The sequence below is a fragment of the Vulpes vulpes genome, chromosome 4 (assembly GCF_048418805.1).
Source record: "Vulpes vulpes isolate BD-2025 chromosome 4, VulVul3, whole genome shotgun sequence".
Lineage (NCBI taxonomy): Eukaryota > Metazoa > Chordata > Mammalia > Carnivora > Canidae > Vulpes > Vulpes vulpes.
The window spans coordinates 68,004,471-68,022,220 of NC_132783.1; the positions used below are offsets into that span (position 1 = coordinate 68,004,471).

General features: G+C 50.3%; 1 protein-coding gene across 1 annotated transcript in view; it reads right to left on the bottom strand.

Annotated features, from left to right (window-relative positions):
• CAPN9 (calpain 9) overlaps positions 1-17,358 on the bottom strand; it is a 39,972-nt gene extending 22,614 nt beyond the window's left edge. The window contains exons 1-6 of the mRNA XM_026008784.2: positions 16,826-17,358; positions 11,567-11,636; positions 9,033-9,151; positions 7,012-7,145; positions 2,021-2,189; positions 976-1,059 (exon numbers count right to left, since the gene is read on the bottom strand). Coding sequence (XP_025864569.2) covers positions 976-1,059; positions 2,021-2,189; positions 7,012-7,145; positions 9,033-9,151; positions 11,567-11,636; positions 16,826-17,320 — 1,071 coding nt within the window. The 5' untranslated portion in view covers positions 17,321-17,358. The remainder of the gene's footprint in view (positions 1-975; positions 1,060-2,020; positions 2,190-7,011; positions 7,146-9,032; positions 9,152-11,566; positions 11,637-16,825) is intronic.
• Positions 17,359-17,750: the final 392 nt, after the last annotated feature.

Below are 17,750 nucleotides of genomic sequence, written 5' to 3' on the forward strand. Positions count from 1 at the left end.
AAAGAGTCTATGCAAATAGTTCAGTTCTAAAGAATCCCATTGCATCAGCCACCCTAAATGCTCTGCTCACAATTCCCTGGTGAGGAGGCACAACAGGCTTCCTTCTAGCACCCGTTACTCCCCACTCCTCTGGACTGTGTTACTCAAAATGTGAGCAGCCACAAGACAGACCAGATGTACCTATGTCCTCTACAAACTGTGTTTGAGACTTGTGTCAACTTGGCTTGGCCACTGGCACCCAGATACTTGGTTATACACTATTTTGAGTGTGTCTGTGAGGGTGTTTCTGGATGAGATTAGCATTTGGATCGGGAGACCAAATAAAGCTAAAGCAGATGGCCCTCCCCCGTGTGGCTGGGCCTCATCCGATCAGCTGAAGGTCTGAATAGAACTCGAAAAGGTAGAGAAAGAATTCACTCTCTGTGTCTGGCTACCGAGCTGGGACTTTGGTCCTCTTCTGCTCTTAGACTGGGACTTGTACCATTGGTTCTCCTGGTTCTCAGGCTTTTGGCCTAGAACACCACCGCCAGATTTCCTGGGCTTACAGTTTACAGATGGCAGATCATAGGACTTCTCAGCCTCCATAATCATGTGAGCCAATTCCTCATTATCCATCCATCTACCAGTCATCTATTTATCTACCATCTATTGATAGCTCATTGGTTCTGTTTTTTAGAGAACTCTGATTACCCCAGGACTGTTGAAGAATTAGGGGGGAAAAAAAAGGAAAGAAAAGAAAAAAACAAAGCCTAGGCTCTCACAGCAGCTAAACAAGGTTGGTACTGTGGTGGAATCACATGTTTCTCTCTCTGTCTCCCGTTTTGCTCTTTTGGATTCCAGCCTGCCTCCTTTAGATGAGACCTTCTCTAACATGTCTGAAGATATGGTTTAAATTATGATGCACTAAATAAGTATAAGAGACTAGAGATGCTGAGTCTACTCCTGTACCCCATCCACGGGGTTCACATCGCCTACCTGGTCAATTCCTGTCACACTGTAGGCATGGCCCTTAATGAGACCGAAAGGCGTCCGGGCTTCAGATTCTGCTGCATTTCTGGCCTAAAATGTGAAAAAAAAAGGAGCGATGGACTCACTAGGTAAGTCAAGTCTTCCCTACCTGCCCAGACCCAGCTCTGTGCCTGGCCAGGCCCCTTCTGCTCCCCCAGGTGAGAATCATGTGCTTGAAGCATCTAAAGACACCCTTAAGCTGATTAGTGACATACAGCAATTCCCAGTCTCTTCCAGGGTGAGGAGACCCTCATTCCCAGCTCAGACTCCAACGAAAAGTTTACCTTTTTGCCCCCAAACAGGGTAAGTTGACCCCACTCCCCATCATGTAGGACAGCACAAGAGAGAAGTATGATCCCGTACACCAAAGAGAGCATAGGAAGCATTTAACGGTATCACATACAACTCTACGTCACAGATTTGAATGGATAATTTAGTAGCAAAGAATATATTCCCAAAATTAATCCAAGAGAAAACAGAACTCTCAAATAGGTTCTAAGAACTAAGTGAGGTAAGATTATATATATGTGTATGTTTCTATGCATAAAAACGTTAGAGAAATACTGTTAGATTCCTATCTACCGATATGAATGTTTTTAACAATATACGAAATAGAAAAAAAAAAAAAACCCAAAGTTTTGGAAAGGTACAGAGTAAGACTCCATGTAGGAAAATCAAACCCGTCTTCTCCCAGGTGGTGTGTATATGTGTATGCCTGTTTGCACGAGTAAGGAGGGGGTGTGAAGGATGCACGCTGGGTGTCACAGGGCTGGGACCTGGGGAGGGATACCAAAATATGCCTTTATAGATCCAAGGATTGTACTGTCTGATTCAGTGAGTATGCCCTAACTTTATAATTTAAAAAACATTAAATTAAAAATTTTGTTCTAATGAAAATAAATAAACATCGACACCACCGCAGTCACCTGAAAGTCATGCTCCTCCTGGAGCCGGGCCAGGACACCTGCTGAGGACAGCAAGAGGCATGTGAACAGGCAAGTGAACGACTTACATCAATGGAGCAGCCCACCAGAGAGCCCCTCTTCAAGGCCTTCTCTAGAATCTCGTAGAAGTTCTCTGGAGCCTCTTTAGTTGCGAAGGTCTCTGCTACACCCCCCGTGAAGTCTTCCATGGCCTCGATGGTGCTGCCCCCCTTCAGAGCTTCATAGCTACCGTTCAGCCTGTCGGGGCGGCAAGGAAGCACGGACGCCGCTGCAGGGAACAAGGAGGGCCACCAGGTGGCGCCCCTTGGCCAGAGATTTTCTAACTTTTTATTATTATTATTATTATTATTATTATTATTATTATTATTAGAGTACCAACATATATATAGCATAACACCCAGCGCTCATCAACTCTAAGCAGCGTCTCTCCTGGAGGTGCCCTGGGTTGGGTGGTGTGGAAGATGGGGAGCAGGGAGACGCCTGGCTTGGAGCTCCCAGGACCCTGGGCTCTCTCTGGGATAGCCAGTGCCGCGTGGTGGAAACAGCCTGGACCCTGGTCCCTGACTGGCCACAGCTCCAAGTGCCAGATCCACAACTTATAAACTGAGGGCTCTGAGGACAACTCACTTACCCAGTGCTTCAGTTTCTGAATTTGCAAGATGAGGGTGATGGGTGTATGCTCCCTCCCAGGATTACTGTGAGGTGTTTTTTGTTTGTTTGTTTGCTTGTTTGTTTGTTTGTTTTAAGATTTTATTGATTGATTGATAAGAAACACAGACAGAGGCAGAGACACAGGAAGAGGGAGAAGCAGGCTCCCTATAGGGATCCCGATATGGGACTCGATCCCAGGACCCCAGGATCACACCCTGAGCCAAAGGCAGACACTCAAACTCTGAGCCACCCAGATGCCCCTGCTGTGGTTCTGTCTCTGTTTCTCTTTTTCCCTTTCTCCCTCTTTCTCGCACGGAATAGGGAACAGGGCTTGACCGTGAGGGTGTTAGTTATCCATAGACTGAGACAAGGTTGAGTATCTTTCTCTTCCTTTCTGGACAACTCCCAACCATTTTTTCCCTCATCGTTGTCTTTTTTCTTAATATGAGTTGTTTATACATATATAAGCGGTATGCTTGAATTTCAAAATAAACTTTTCTGTTTAGAACAGTTTATAGGATTTATAGAAAAGTTTGTAAATAGTACAGGTTCCCATATACCCCTCACCCAATTCCCCCAGTGTTAACATCTTTCATCCATGTGGTACACTAGTTATAGTGACGGAGCCCAACCATTGTTATTATTAAAGTCCCTACTTTCTTCTTATTTCCTTAGCTTTTACCTAAGATGCTCTGTTCCAAGAACCCACCCAGCAAATCACATCACATTGAGTCCTCGTGTTTCCTTAGCCCCCTCTTGGCTATGGCAGTGTCTCAGATTTCCCTTGTTTTCCATAATCTTGGTGATTTTGAGGACTACTGTCGGGTGTTTTGTAGAATGGCACTCAACTGGGATCTGTCTGCTGTTTTTCTACTGATTAGACTGGGGTTATGGCTGTAGGGAAGGAAGACCGCAGAAGTAAAGTGTCCTTCTCATGATGTCGCATCCAGGGTCCATGCTGTCATCATGACTTATCGCTGTCAATGGTGCCTTGAGCACCAGGTCATGTCCGATAGGTTTCTCCCTTATAAAGTTACTCTCCCTCCCCCTGTCCACACTGTCCTCTTTGGCAGGACATCATTAGTGCAGCCCTCCCTTAAGGAGCAGGGGGTTTTCTCCACCTTAAATTACTTGCAGTTCTTCTATATGGAAGATTTACTCTTTTCCCCAATTTATGTATTCAGTCATTTATTTATATCAGTATGGACTCATGGATATTTACTTTGTACTTTGGTTTGTAAGCCAATGCCACTTTATTTATTTTATTGCTCAAACTGTTCCAGCTCTGGTTACTTTCAACCTCTTCAGCTGGCTCCTGTGTACCTTTGACATAACCCCATCAGTGTGTGTGTGTGTGTGTGTGTGTGTGTGTGTGTGTGTGTAAAACATTCTCTCGGGATCCCTGGGTGGCGCAGCGGTTTGGCGCCTGTCTTTGGCCCAGGGCGCGATCCTGGAGACCTGGGATCGAATCCCACATTGGGCTCCCGGTGCATGGAGCCTGCTTCTCCCTCTGCCTGTGTCTCTGCCTCTCTCTCTCTCTCTCTCTCTGTGTGTGTGTGTGTGACTATCATAAATAAATAAAATTAAAAAAAAATAAATAAAACATTCTCTCTCATGGTACATCTTGGTACTGCAAGATGTTCTAGGCTCATCTTGTGAACTTCCCACCCCAGTCCTAGAATCAACCTTAACTCCAAGGATCCCTGGTTCCTTTTATTGGAAAAATAGTATTAGAGACCAAGACCCGTGAAGTAGGGGTGCTCGTTGCTGTGGGGTTGCCATTCTTTCTAGGCCCTCTCTGTGGACACAGTGAGGAAATGATATGTGTACATTGACCTAGTACAAATACCTGTATCTCTATTAAACAAAACATGAATTCTGAAGTCTCCTACCCTAAGTAATGACCATAGGCATCATTCTAGCCTCCTTCACTTGCTTCTCTGTAACCTCCTTCCCAACAGTGAGAAACCTAGCTCCACCACCTGCCATCGATTCTCCTTAATTGTTCAACTCAGTATATACATATAATGGTATCAGAATTTTTGTCCTTGCCCCTGTGAGAAGCAACTTAATCAGCCTGAGTAGAATACTTGCATATGATTCCTTTTGATTTTAATCTTACAGACCCCATTCATGCCCACAGCTACTCAAGTCAGCTCCCCTTTCTCCTGCCCCTGCAGTGAGTTTGTTGCATAAATTTGCAATGCAGTTAGATGAAATGCATGATCAGAATTTCATCCTGGAATTCCTCATCCTTCTCGATGATTTTTAAATCTTCATGTATTGAGCTTCATTCTTTGTGCTGTAAGGTTTTATGGGTTTGATAGATGAGTGGTGTCATGTATTCACTATTACAGTGTCATATAGAATAGTTTCACTACCCTAAAAAAAGATTCCTTGTGTTCCACATATTCATCCTTAACTCTGTCCTTCCCTCCCCAAGAGCCTCTGGCAACCACTGATCTTTTTACTGTCTCCATAGTTTTGCCTTTTCCAGAATGTCATATAATTGGAATCATATAGTATGTAGGTAGCCTTTTCAGATTGGCTTCTTTCACCTAGCAATATGCATTTAAGATTCATCCGTTTCTTTTCATGACTTGATAGCTCATTTTTTAAATCACGAAATAGTTTTCCATTGCCTGGATGTACCACCATTTGTTTATCCATTCGTTTTGAAGGACATCCTGGTTACTTCCAGTTTTTGGCAATTATAAATAATGGCACAATACACATTTGTATGTGGGTCTCTGTGTAGACATAGTTTTTATCCAACTCATTTGAGTAAAAGTGACTTTTTACCAGACTCATTTACCAAGGAGTGGGATTGCTGAACTATTAGGTAAGACTATGTTTTGTAAGAAACTGCCAAAAGGGCTTTCAAAATGGCTGAACCATTTTGCATTCCTACCACGAATGAATGAGAGTTCCTGGTCATTGGAGCAAAGATGCTCTCCATCTTTGTCAGCAATTGATGCTATGTGCGGTGGTATTTTGCTATTGTTTTGATTTGTAATTTCCCAATGACAAATAATGCTGAGCATCTTTCCATGTGCTTATTTGCTATCTGTAGAACATTTTTGGTGAGGTGTATCCCAATCGTTTTTGGCCTCTTCTAATGACTAAAAATAAAGATCTTCTTTTTAGGAAACTTATTCTTCACTCTTTGGGTGAATACCCTTCATGTTCCACTGGATCCCACTGGCTGGGATCCCTGACCCAAGCCATTTCCACTGCTGCAGCGGGAGGATGTCCCTGGGCTGGGACATCCAACCGACAATGGAGCCATGGCCACCCAGCCCTGGAAAGGACAGGTGCTGGCCCTGGAGAGGATCTTGCTGAGGTCTCCTGGTGGGGGACTCACCATGAGGCAGAGCTGGGGCTGGGTTCCCTGGCTGTGCCTATGCCCCTTTGCCCACCTGGAACCTCTCAAGTGGCTCTGAGAGGGTGGACACAGATGAGCATGGCGGGGGGGGGGGGTTTGCACTGTACACCTTTGGTTCTTCTTTGATGGCTTTAATTCTGTCCTGCTGATTAGAAGATTAATTAAACCTCTGTTTACCTTCTCTTAATTTTGCCACTTGCCAGAGTTAGAAGCACAACTGTTCTTCTCAGCTCCCATCTCTGAAGACAGGGTTCCCATGGCTTAAAGATCCAGGATGGGAGCCCAAAAGGGACTCCCAGGGTAGCTCTAATGTCAGGTGAGTACAGAGCTCAGGCTACTGTGGCCTTTTGCTGACAAGCTGAGGGCCTACAAATCAAGAGTGCTGGATGGAACTAAGGTCATGTGATAGGTGATTAAAAATCACTGTCTGGATTCCGCATACCCTGAGCTTCCTCAGCTCATTAAATCCACAGAGACAGAAGTCAGCATGGTGGTTGCCAGGGACTGGGCACGGGGGGGATGGGGAGTGGGAGGTTAGTGGGTGCAGAGTTTCAGTTTTCCAAGTTCTAGAGGTAGATGCTGGTAAGGGTTGCACAGCAATGTGAATGCATGCAATGCCACTGAGCTATACACTTAAAAGTGATTAAAGTGGTAAAATTTACCAAACAGACCAGATGTTGGAGTCATGACAGTGCTTAGTGGGAAGTTGGGAGACCAAGTTCTCTTAACACATCTAGATTTTCCTCCATCTACCCTCCTACCTCTTTGGAAGGCCAGACACAGGAAGGACATGTGTTGCCACTACAACCAAGGATTGGCACAGCAAGGCCAGGCCAGTAAAACTGTCCAGGCTGCTCCTGACCACCCTCCAACCCTGGCCAAGCCCCAGGCCTATTGGCCCCATTGGGCTACACCTGTGAATCCGGAACTTCCAGGTCCCTACTCATTGAAGCTCTCTGAAAAGGCCCCAGGGGTGGAGACCTGCTTCGTGGACAGAGCCTGCCCATGCAAGGGGGCACTCACTTGGCGTAGGCTTTTTCCAGCAAGGCACTCCAGAACTCACTGTGGTCAGCGGAGTGGAGGAAAATCAAGCGGTCCCTGAAGGTGGGCAGCCGGTCATCGATGACCACATCCAACCATTCACTGTGCTGCCAGAACTGTAGGCCAGGATAGAGACGGAAATCATGGGGGTGAGTCACAGGGGAGGGCCAGCCCCATCTGTACATGTTTATCACTTGGCTCTTTCTCCCTTGGATCAAACTGCCCTTATGGTCCTGCAGAAACTCACACGTGGCTTCCGTGATAGGGCCACGTAGACTGTGTCCACTGAGCCACTGACTGAGCATCCATCCCACCAATGACATCCACTTGAAGACCCAGTGTAGACCCACCAAAGCCAGGGGCCAGTGGGACAGGGTGACATGTGGACACTGCCGGATGGGCAGAGTTAGTTCTTCTTTCTCACCAGGAGTGGGTGTAGTGTGGGGTTTGCTCTGCTGTTGCACAGCGCAGTTCTCTAGGTCCCCCTGTCAACCAGTTTCAGGGTGTCTCAGGTGTTCCTTCATCTTGAGTTGCCTCCTTGCCTGGGGGTGGAAACTCTAAGACTGATTTTTTTTTTTTTTTTGGTCACACATTTTTTTTTCCACACACAGAGAGAGGCTGTAATGAGGCAGGTGGTCACTGGTGCAGGTGTGCAGACCTGAGGTGTGTGTGCATATGTTCTTATGTGCTTACACACGTGTCCATGTACATGTGTGCATGCGTTCACATGCATGTAGGCATGTATTTGTGTATTGCGTGCCTACATGTATGAGTGTGCGCATGTATGTGCTTGTGTGTGTGTGTGTGTGTGTGTGTTCCTTCTGTTCCTTCTCATCCAGTTGGCCCAAGAGAGATGCTAAGGTAAGAAGAAAGAGGGAAGCAGAAGGGCCTTGGGAGCTGCTTATTTCCAACGTGGCTCGGGCACCCTGAGCGGCTCTATGTCAGTGATTCCACCCCAGTCAGACCAGGCCGCCCAGTGTCTGGCCCAGATTGTGTGTGTTTGAAGGAATACTCCCCTGGGCTCCCAGTGATGGGCCCTTAGGGGTGTGTTGGGAGGCAGCACAGTGTAGGACCTTACTACCACCTGCCCTAGCTGGATTCCCACTTGGGAGTTTCACCCTTCCAGCACAAGTCACTTCAGGCTTTCTTGGGGGCATTTGTGACTTCATGTTCCATGGAGGCACTGCCCGGGCCTCAGAGGTTCCTGAAGCAGGTGCAGATTTGGGGAGGGTGGCGGTACAGGGGACAGAAGTGCATGTCTGCCTCATGCTGCCTCCTTCATAGAACCCCTTTTAGTTCTGCGAACCCCACAAGATTGATGTCAGTCGTTTTTCCAGGCAGCATGTGAAGGCTGGGCGTGCAAGGAAATCTGCCCAAGGTCACCCGCATAGGTATGGGGCAGGGCGGGTGTCAGTGTGTGCTTGGACCCCGGGCAGGGACTGCGGAGGGAGGAGAGGACCGAGGCTGGGGCCGTGAGAAAACCATAAACCAACTCCCAGGCAGGCTGTGCCCGGAGTGTGGCTCTGCGGGGGGGCCCACCGGGGTGACGTGTGTCCTCCCGGGGCCCCCAGCGGGTGATGTCTCAGTGCTTCTGTCCGTTTCTACTTCTTACGCTTACTCATATCTCCAAATCTGTATTTCTTCAATAGAGAGGATGTCCCAGTTTATGAGAAATAATCCAGTTCCTGGGAGATAGAATCTTTCTGGGCCATTTCCTCTAAAAGCACCACCTATTCCAAAGACGAAAACCCATTAACGTGGACCTCCAGACTTGCCGAAGTAGTGCTTGAAGCCTTACCGCGTACTTTCCGAGAGGGCTCACCACGGGATGCCTGTGCTGTCCTAATGCACTCAGAGGCCATCCCTTGACACAACCTGGTTTGGGGTGCAGTTTTCACACATATAGAGTCAGATCTCTTCCAGGATTACCAAGCAGTTGAAGAGGCGCATGACGTCGTGCTGGGCCCCAAAGAGCTAACTCCACTGGCCGGGCTCCCTCTTACCTGGAAGTGGAATATCCCAGCATAACCAGGTCCAAAGCTTTGGTCCTGGGGAACGACTCTAGCCAGAGCTTTTTCATTAAGTGTGAGGGAGGCAATGGCAGCTAATAGCCAGCAGTCGCCTGCAAAACGAAAGCCATAAATCACCGTCTTCATCGCCAATTTACAGTGAATGGGAAAACGCTATGCCAGAAGGAGAGGTGGGGCGTTCCAGATGTGGCCACATCTTTTCTGCATTTCAGAAAATGGACAGAATGCCAACAAATGCCTCTGTCCTCCCCTTCTGCCTCCGTTCCTGGCTCTTCTATTGCCTGGTTTATCATGCACAGCTGTTGCCGTCCGGGCAATGTTATAGGATATGCTTACTTGGGTTTCAGACATATGCTCCATTATGCATCAGCTCTGTGCAGTTCCAGAGGCTTCCCTTCCAGAGGCCAAGGCTGCATACATTAGTACAGCAGGGCTGGGCAAGTAGGCATTTCATAGCTGCAGCCCAAGACATTGGGGGTCTTCAGAAATGGGGCACATGCCACTGATTCCTAACATATCAGCTGCTCTTGGGCAGCCTGGGGTCCGGCTATGGGGAGACGCTAATGAGAAGGGACACAGAATCTTTCAGAATCGTTTGTTCATCAAACTTCACTGAGTGCCTCCCCGGTGGAGGTCCCTGCTCTCAGCTCTGGGGTGGTCAGGGTGGGCCAGAGTCTGGTGGAGGGGCCCCTTGATGTGTGCCGACCTCCTCCCCATTCTTCTCCAAGTTATGGCTTTGCTCAATGTAGGAAAGTGTGTTTCTTTTCCTAGAGTGAAGCAGCTTATGTCTATTCAGCCAGGAATGCCCTGAAGGGGTGGGGGCATTTAGAAGCCAGTGCCATTCATACCATTTAAACCAAAGGAAAAAAACTCAACAACAAAGTGATATTGCTTTCTCTTTCTGCTGGGCCTGTGTGGATGCATGGTATTGGTCATATCAGCGCTATGCCCAGAGAGGGTACCTCTGAAGGTCAGTTCATCAGGCAGCTGGGCAGATAATAGCATACAGCGGCCCACTAGCAGGAAGGGCAGGTGATGGTGTTGGTGGTGTTCTAGCTCTTATTTTGGGAGGCAGGTTCACAGTTGTTCATTTCATGGTTATCCTCCATAGCCTATACATACAATACGTACAATTATGTACAATATTTAGAAGTAATAAAAGTACTACTAAGTGGAGCACCCGGGTGGATCAGTTGGTTAAGCAAGTCATAATCCTGGGGTCCTGGGATTGAGCCCCACATCGAGCTCCCTGCTCAGCGGGGAGTCTACCTCTCCCTCTCCATCTCCCTCTGCCTCTCCCCACTGCTTGTGCTCTCTCTTTCTCAAATAAATAAATAAAATCTTTTTTTAAAAAGTGTTACAAAATAATAGTTACAATCAACACCAACCAAGGTTAAATATGCAGTTGTAGTTCCAAATAGATGTTTGCACTTATGCTACAAACCAAAATTTTGAGACACACAGGAGCCTGTCCTATGCCTTTCTATTGAATAGCAAGGTAGGGTTAAGGAGGGGGCGGTGAGGGGAGGCAGAGAAAGAGTTTGGGGGGAGAGATGAGAGAGGAGATGAGGAAGGGGCAGGCAGAGTGTCCCAGAGAAGGCTTACCCCCAGCAAATGAAGACCAATCTGAAGGCAATTTTTTTTCAAAAGGTCAAAGGATGTGTAATTCTATCGTCTCTGCACAGTTGACCCTCTGTGTTTGGAGTAGCTGGTTGGTGAGCACTGAGGCTACAGCATGACCCACAGCAACCATTAGACCCTAATGGTAACTCAGCTATAGGCCAGGCCTCATAAGCTTGTGGCTCTACTGGTGATTTTTTTTCTTTTGATGTCTTTTTGTTTTCATAGATAGAATAAAGGTAACCCGGTTCAATTTTGGACTAAATCCTGAAATGCAAGACCCAATTTAATGGACTTGGGGGCACACTCAGGCAAATTTTAGGAAGGAGATTGTGAAGCTCCTGGGGGGATTCCCCAAAGTCTGAGCCCCTGGGGGGCATTATGGCCTAATGGTTAAGAGCAAGTTCAGATCCTGACTGCCTAGCTATCACTCCTGTGACTTAGGTTACTCAGCCTCACTCAACTTTCATTTCTCATCTGTAAAATCAGAAGGGTGACTGGGAAGATGACCCAGTGACCAAGTTAATGCATGAAAGTTATTAGCTGTGTCATGGTACAGGGAGCCAGACCAGCACCACTGGGTATCTCTATTCTCTGTGAACTTCTGAGCCTCACATAGCAGGCACATCCACCCCCAGGAGATCAAGAGTGTAAAGAGCCTGGGGTCCACTGGGATCCATCTGGGAGAGCAGACTGGCAGACTGGGAGAGGGGAGAGGAGGAAGTAGCGGGTGATAGCAGCAATATTCCCCCAAACCCTGTCATTGTGGGCTTCCAGAGGTCCCATCCTGCTCTTGCCATGGTGGCAGCTCAGAGGCCATATCCCGCTGGCCCCTAGGGGTGCCTTTCCAACCCCCCTCTCTCCATGCTCCATCCCCTCACACTTACCAAGCTCCCCCTGGCAGATATCTGTCCTGGTGGCCCCTCCAAGAATGAATTCTGGGTTTTTCACTATTTCCTGGAAGAACAAAGGCGTTACTGGCCAGTGTGATTGGAGCGGGCTCACAGTCTCTCTCCTTTCTGGGAGCAGAAGGCTTTCTTCTTGTATTTGATTCTGTTTCTGTGAAGCGATGCCACACACTCAGGCCATTCTCTGGCAGATGGCACCACCACCCCCTAGGGAGATCTTGCCTTCCGGGCAGCCCCTCAGTGCAGTCCTCTGGCCAAACAACTCCTGCCTGGCTGCAAAGGAGAACCATGAACTGAAAATTCTCATTGCCACCCAGGCCCTTGGGCTAGCAGTCAGGGCTGGGGGCAGGGGGACGGGGGCATAAGTTCTCTGTTTATGGGCATTTTTCCTTCTATGGGCTTCAAATTTCTCATCTTAAAATGAGGTAATACACACACCACAGACCAGTGCTTAGGATTAAATACAAACTTACCCTTACCCACCCAACTTCTTTTTTAAAATAAACATTGTGCATATATATACACATACATATATACCTATATATAGACACTATATCGTGAGATATAAGTGCACATATCTCTCATGTAACTTTACCTCAATGCATTACATATATTTTATTCTGTATTACACATAATTATATTATTATAGACCATAAACAAGTGAACGGACATATAAGTTCAGGAGTGGTAAGTACCAGGGTGGATAGTGATAGGGTGAGATGGAGGCTATTTTAGCTGGAGCAGTCAAGGAGGGCCTCTCAGGGAAGCACATAGTTGAGTAGAGAGTCATTTCCAGAGAGAAAAAACAACAAATCGTGAGACATAGAGGAAAGTTCTGGCACACGGTATCAATGCTCGGTCATTTTAATAGGATCTGGACTCAGGCTGAGTCAGGGATTCTTCTCAAATATTTCTCAAAACAGGACTGGAGGCAGAAGTCCTCACCAGTACCTGGGTGGATGCCACAAGCTCTGCCTTGAATGGTCTCCCTCAAGCTCCCCAGGACCCTACTTCTCTTCTGGTCTGTGTCAGCAGGGGGATGGGAGCCAATCTCCTGGCTGGCCCATGCAGACCCTCTCACACTGCTCTCCCCATCCTGTGAGTCCGGCTCCTCGGGGTGTTTGCAGGTGGCTCCGAGCCATGCCCCTGGGAAGGTGCAAACCGGGAAAATATGCTCTCCACAGGAGTCCTCCCTGATCAACAGAGGGGCTCTGGGCAGACCATCCAGCTTCTGAACCAGGCTTTGTTTCCATGTGTCATATGAAACATAGACCACCTTTCTCCATCTTGGACATTTAGGGATAGGTGCACAATGTGCATTGGAGCCCCTTCCCCGAAGAACACCCCAGTAGTTCCCACAATGCTCCCTACACAGCCAGCCCCTATCAGGGGAGCACTGTAGGGCTCTAGCCAGCAAAACTCCAACCCCAGGGCCCTCATCCCTATATGGACATAAAATGGACTCTGAAGGCTGGCAGATCCTGCTCGGTGGGCTATGACAGACGCTGGGCCTCCCAGGGGTCAGATGGGCTGTAGGCGAGGAGGCCCCTGGCTCCCCCTCACAGTCCTTCCCTCCCCCGCCTTCAGCTGGCCCATCCTGCCAACTGTGCCGGCAGATGCCACTGCCTCTCAGCTACATCTTGCAGTTAGTTGTTTCTGTCCAAGAGAGTTTTATCAAATTGCATCAAACTGGATGGATGGAGAAAAATACAAAAGGAGAAAACTCAGAAGCTCTCATGAAGTGAACAGGAATAAGCCATCCAGGTGAATTGGTGAGATCTGCGATGCATGGCTGATGCATGGGCCCATCCAGTGTTCCTGGGTGTCGGTGAATCCACGAGCCATCCCGGGGTTTCTGTGAATGTGCGAGCAGGAGGGGTGGCTGTGCTGCCCCGGGCCATGTGGCCTCATATGCTGACAGATGCAGGTCTCACATGTGGGGAGCCTGTGACTTGTGTAGGTGTGCATGTGTATGGTCCATGCATATGTCTCCCAGGTATACTGGTGAGAGCATTGCATTTGTGCCTGGGCATCTGTTGGGGGGGGCAGGGGGGCAGAGGTATGTGTGTTCTTGTGAAATGCTGTCTGGGGCCTTGAGGAAGAGGGTTACCCATTACAGTCATATGACAGGAAGACCAGAAGAGTCTGGACAAACCCGAAATGAACCCAGACTGAGACTGGGGTGGCTGGGGATGGAGGCAGGAGGTCCGAGGCCAGGCATCCTGGCATGCTAGCTCCTGGGTCTATTCTGTTCACTTTGTACAGCATCAGGGGCTCAGCCATGCTTGTAGACTTTTCTTTACCTAGTAATTACACTGAGGGGAGAAGAATCACATTTCTAACAGGTTTGAAGAGGCTGGGCCCTATAATTGACAGCTGTGTGCTACTCGAGGCCTTGAAGGCACGTGCCACTGTGGTCACTTGCCACTATGTACACAGGATACCAGAGGGCTGTCGGCCTTGACATCTGCAGCAAAGAGGTATCCCGGGTGAGAAATTAGGGAAGGAATTGCACAGAAGAAAGTGGATGGATGCAGGCAGACGGGGAGTGGGGGAGAAAAAGGTCGAAGGAAGCCCTTCTGAGCTGAAGAAGTCAGGCTTCGGGCCCAGGAAATCAGGCCCTTGGCTGGACTGCACCCCGGCTACTGTACCCCAGACCTGCTCCTCCCCACTCTGACACACGGCCCTTTCCAAGAGGCCCACTGCAGGTGATTTCACCTCTCCAGGCAGAGCCTTTCGCCCCACCCTGCTGCAGACCCCCAGGTGATCCCTCTCAATGCCCACCTTGCCCTGGGCTCCCTGGAGGGCCAGCCTGGCTGCCCGAGGCCCTCTGATGTCCCCCTGACTTTTCAGAGAACGGCTGCTCAGGTGCTCACTTCACACCCCGCCCCGCCCACAAGCACAGCTGTGTTTGACAAGAAGGTGGTGCTGGGGAGGGCACCCTGCCCCACGGTCCGGCCCCACTGGGCAGCTCTGCACTTGCTGTCTGAACACGCACCACCTAGGTGCCCAACACCAGTGCAAGCAGCACCCAAGCCACAAAGGCCTTCTGGAGGGACGCTGGCAACTCTTACCATCATCCCTCCCACCAGCCCACCCCCATACCAGGGACCCTGGACCTCGGTCCTCAAAGCTCCCCCCTCCCGACCCAGCCCCATGCTCCCGATTTCACAGAAGTCTGTAAGAGGTCTGCAAAACCCCCAGGCCCCGGACAGCAAACAGCTCGGTGTGTTCCTGGGGGGAGGACAGAAAGGACAGTGTCAGTTGCAGGCAAAGCGAGAGGCAGAGCAAATTCAGAGAATGAATCCCTAGGAAGGAGAGCAACAGTGGGCCCGAGTTAGGTAATAAAGAAATCGTTCTGCCCTTGGCTGAGGGTAGGGGACCCGAGTGGGTGGCAGCCCCACCCATCATTTGGGGCAACCCCGAGAGATCAGTGGTGACGAGGAGCACCTCCTAGAGCCGAGATGGGGAACTCTGGCATCCCTCGGAGGTCCCGGGGCCCCTGTTACCCTCCACCGGTGCCAACAAGGCATTCTCCACCCTGGCCTGTGTGCCTCGAGCTTTTATGTTGCAGAAATTCCAATTTTGGCAAAGAAGGTGACTTGTATGCAGCAGAGTTACATGTTAGGTCAGGAGGTGGCAGTGCAGACCCCAAGGGCAGGGCGCCTTCCTACCCCCGGGGATGCTGATGCGTCGGGTTACAATTCCAGTGGCGGCAACCGCAGTCACGGAGGCATATTTAAGGCTCTTTTCTGCATGCTCTACACATCCACGCAGTCATCCCTGCAACAGCCCTGCAAGGGGGGTGGCATTATGACCCCCTTTTGGGATGCGCAGCTCAGGCCCCCCAGCAGCGGGGATGGGCTGTTCCCTCTGGAGAGGGTGCGAGAAAGCTACCTCTTCTAAGATCCTGGCTTTCAGGGGTACCGTGTCTGGCAACTCAGCGGTGAGGGGCACAGACACGGGTGACCTGGTCTCCCCGACACAAGGCAACTGAGGGCCCCTTCTGGCTCCGGAGTGCCCCCTGTAACTGGAGGAGGCTTTCATGGGGCCACATCATAGCCCGGAGGCTCCTGCTCCCACTCCTGCTCCCTGTTTGTCCACAGGTATTGATCCTGAGAGCACCTGTGATCACCTGCTAAACATCCTGCAGGCACTATTTGTGTGGGGTCTGAAGAGGACATGTAGCCACCGTTGGTGGTGTCACTCGGAGGTGACACCCATAAGGGTAATCATGACAGCAGCTGCCATTTACTGCAGCCTCTTGCTGGATGTTGGATCTACATTGGTCATTACTGTTCCCACCTCACAGGTGAGAGGACTGAGGTTTGGAGAAGTTAAGTGGCAGGACCACAGTCTTGGGACAAGTCAGCAGTAGGGCGGGACCGGCACTCATGGCCTCCCCTTTGGTCCAGCCCTCTTTGCACTCTCCTTGTCCATAGCAACCTGTCCCCAGAGGAACCGCCCCCCAGGGCCAGTCCCCACCTAGAAGGAATGACAGCCCGCAGCCCTCGGGCGAAGGTCAAGGCCTGGCTAACCCAGCACAGCAAATATTGACTCCTTGTGTGAGGCACCAGCTGGCACCCCTGGAGCCCATCACCTGCAGACTGTTGGGGGTGGGGCAGTGGGGACCTTGGCCTCCCTCTGGGAAATGAGACGAGTGGTTTGGGCAGAGGAGCCCTGCTTCCTGAGGGTTCCATCCATCACATGCGCACTGAGCACTTGCTGCATGAATGTCCATCCACGGTGAGCATCCTGGGCTGCAGCCAGAAGCAAAGGGACAGTCCACATGCATCCCAGCGGCATCCACACTTGGACGAGACTGCCTCCCACCCAGCTCTGCATGTTTGCCTTGGGTTCCCGTAGAATGTGTCACCAGACACTTGTCTTGGATAAGCTTTGACTCCCACTCACCACTTACTGACAAGCCCCTCTCTAGCTCTGGGTCCCAGTCCCAGGCTCACCTTGGTGGGAGTCAGACAGCTGAGGGTGGGGTGTAGCCAGGCACCCTGAGCCCGGCCCCGGAGCATCCCTGGCCTGCTGGTGTTTGCCCCCTGTGGGGCATTCTCTGTGCAAACTGCACAGCATCTCAGATGCAGCATCTGCAAGCATCGGCTTGGCCGATGTGCCCGGCAGATGCGTCTGTGTACAACACCCCCCCCAGACCCTCCTCTCCTTGCTACCCCCTGCGGGGCTGCTGGGTCCACACCCCTGCCCACCACTTTCTCTTGCACTCACCCCTGGCCGTTTCCACATGAAGGGGATCTGGGGTCTCTCGCTATAGAAGAGAGAGGAGCTGTTGGCTGGGAAGTCTGGATCCTCAAACAGGATGCCCTTCTGCACACACTCCTGCCTCAGTTGCTCGAAGCTCTGGCCTGAGGAGTGGGTGATGCGAGAGTCCTTGGGAACCGGGTGCTTCTGGGGCCCTGGGGCCCGATAGAGGTAAGGCATGGCTGGTCCCCTGGTGGTAGCCCCTGGTCGGCAATAGGTGGGAAAAAGCAAGACGAGTGTGCTAGTCAGCTCAGAAAAACCTGGGCTCAGTGGCCCTTGGCCTCTTCCTGTTTGCCTGGGAACCTCCCTGTTAAGCCTGGAGTGAGGCACGCCCTGATGGCAAACTGTAGAGAGAGCTCTCTGCCCTCCCAGGGGCTCCTGCAGACCCAGGGGGAACACTGAGCCTGGGCCGATTCTGGGCAGAGGCAGCAAACTCTGCTTAATGCACTGGGGAGACCCCATGAGAGAGGATTGCTTTACAGGGAAAGAGAACAAGAAACCAAGTTGGCCCTGGAGGCGGCAGGCAGTGTTCGCTTTGCAGGAGGAGATGCACTGTGTGTTCTTGAATCACGTCTGAAGGCAGAGAGCTGCAGGGTTTTGTAGTTGGAAGGGAGCCTAGTGAGCCGTCGTGGCCCCTACGACATGACCAGAGCTTACCCCGCTCTCTGTCGGACTCCCTCATTCTGATTTAGAGCAGGGTCAGCAAACTTTTCCTGTAAAGAGCCAGCTAGTCAATCTTTTGGTTCTGTGGGCCATATGGTCTGTGTTGCAAATACTCAGTTTGGGGGGTTGAGCATGAAAGTAACTGTGGATACTATGTGATGAATCAGCATGGCTGTGTGCCAATAAAACTTTATTTACAAAAGCAGATGGGGGCCGGATGTCGTCCAGC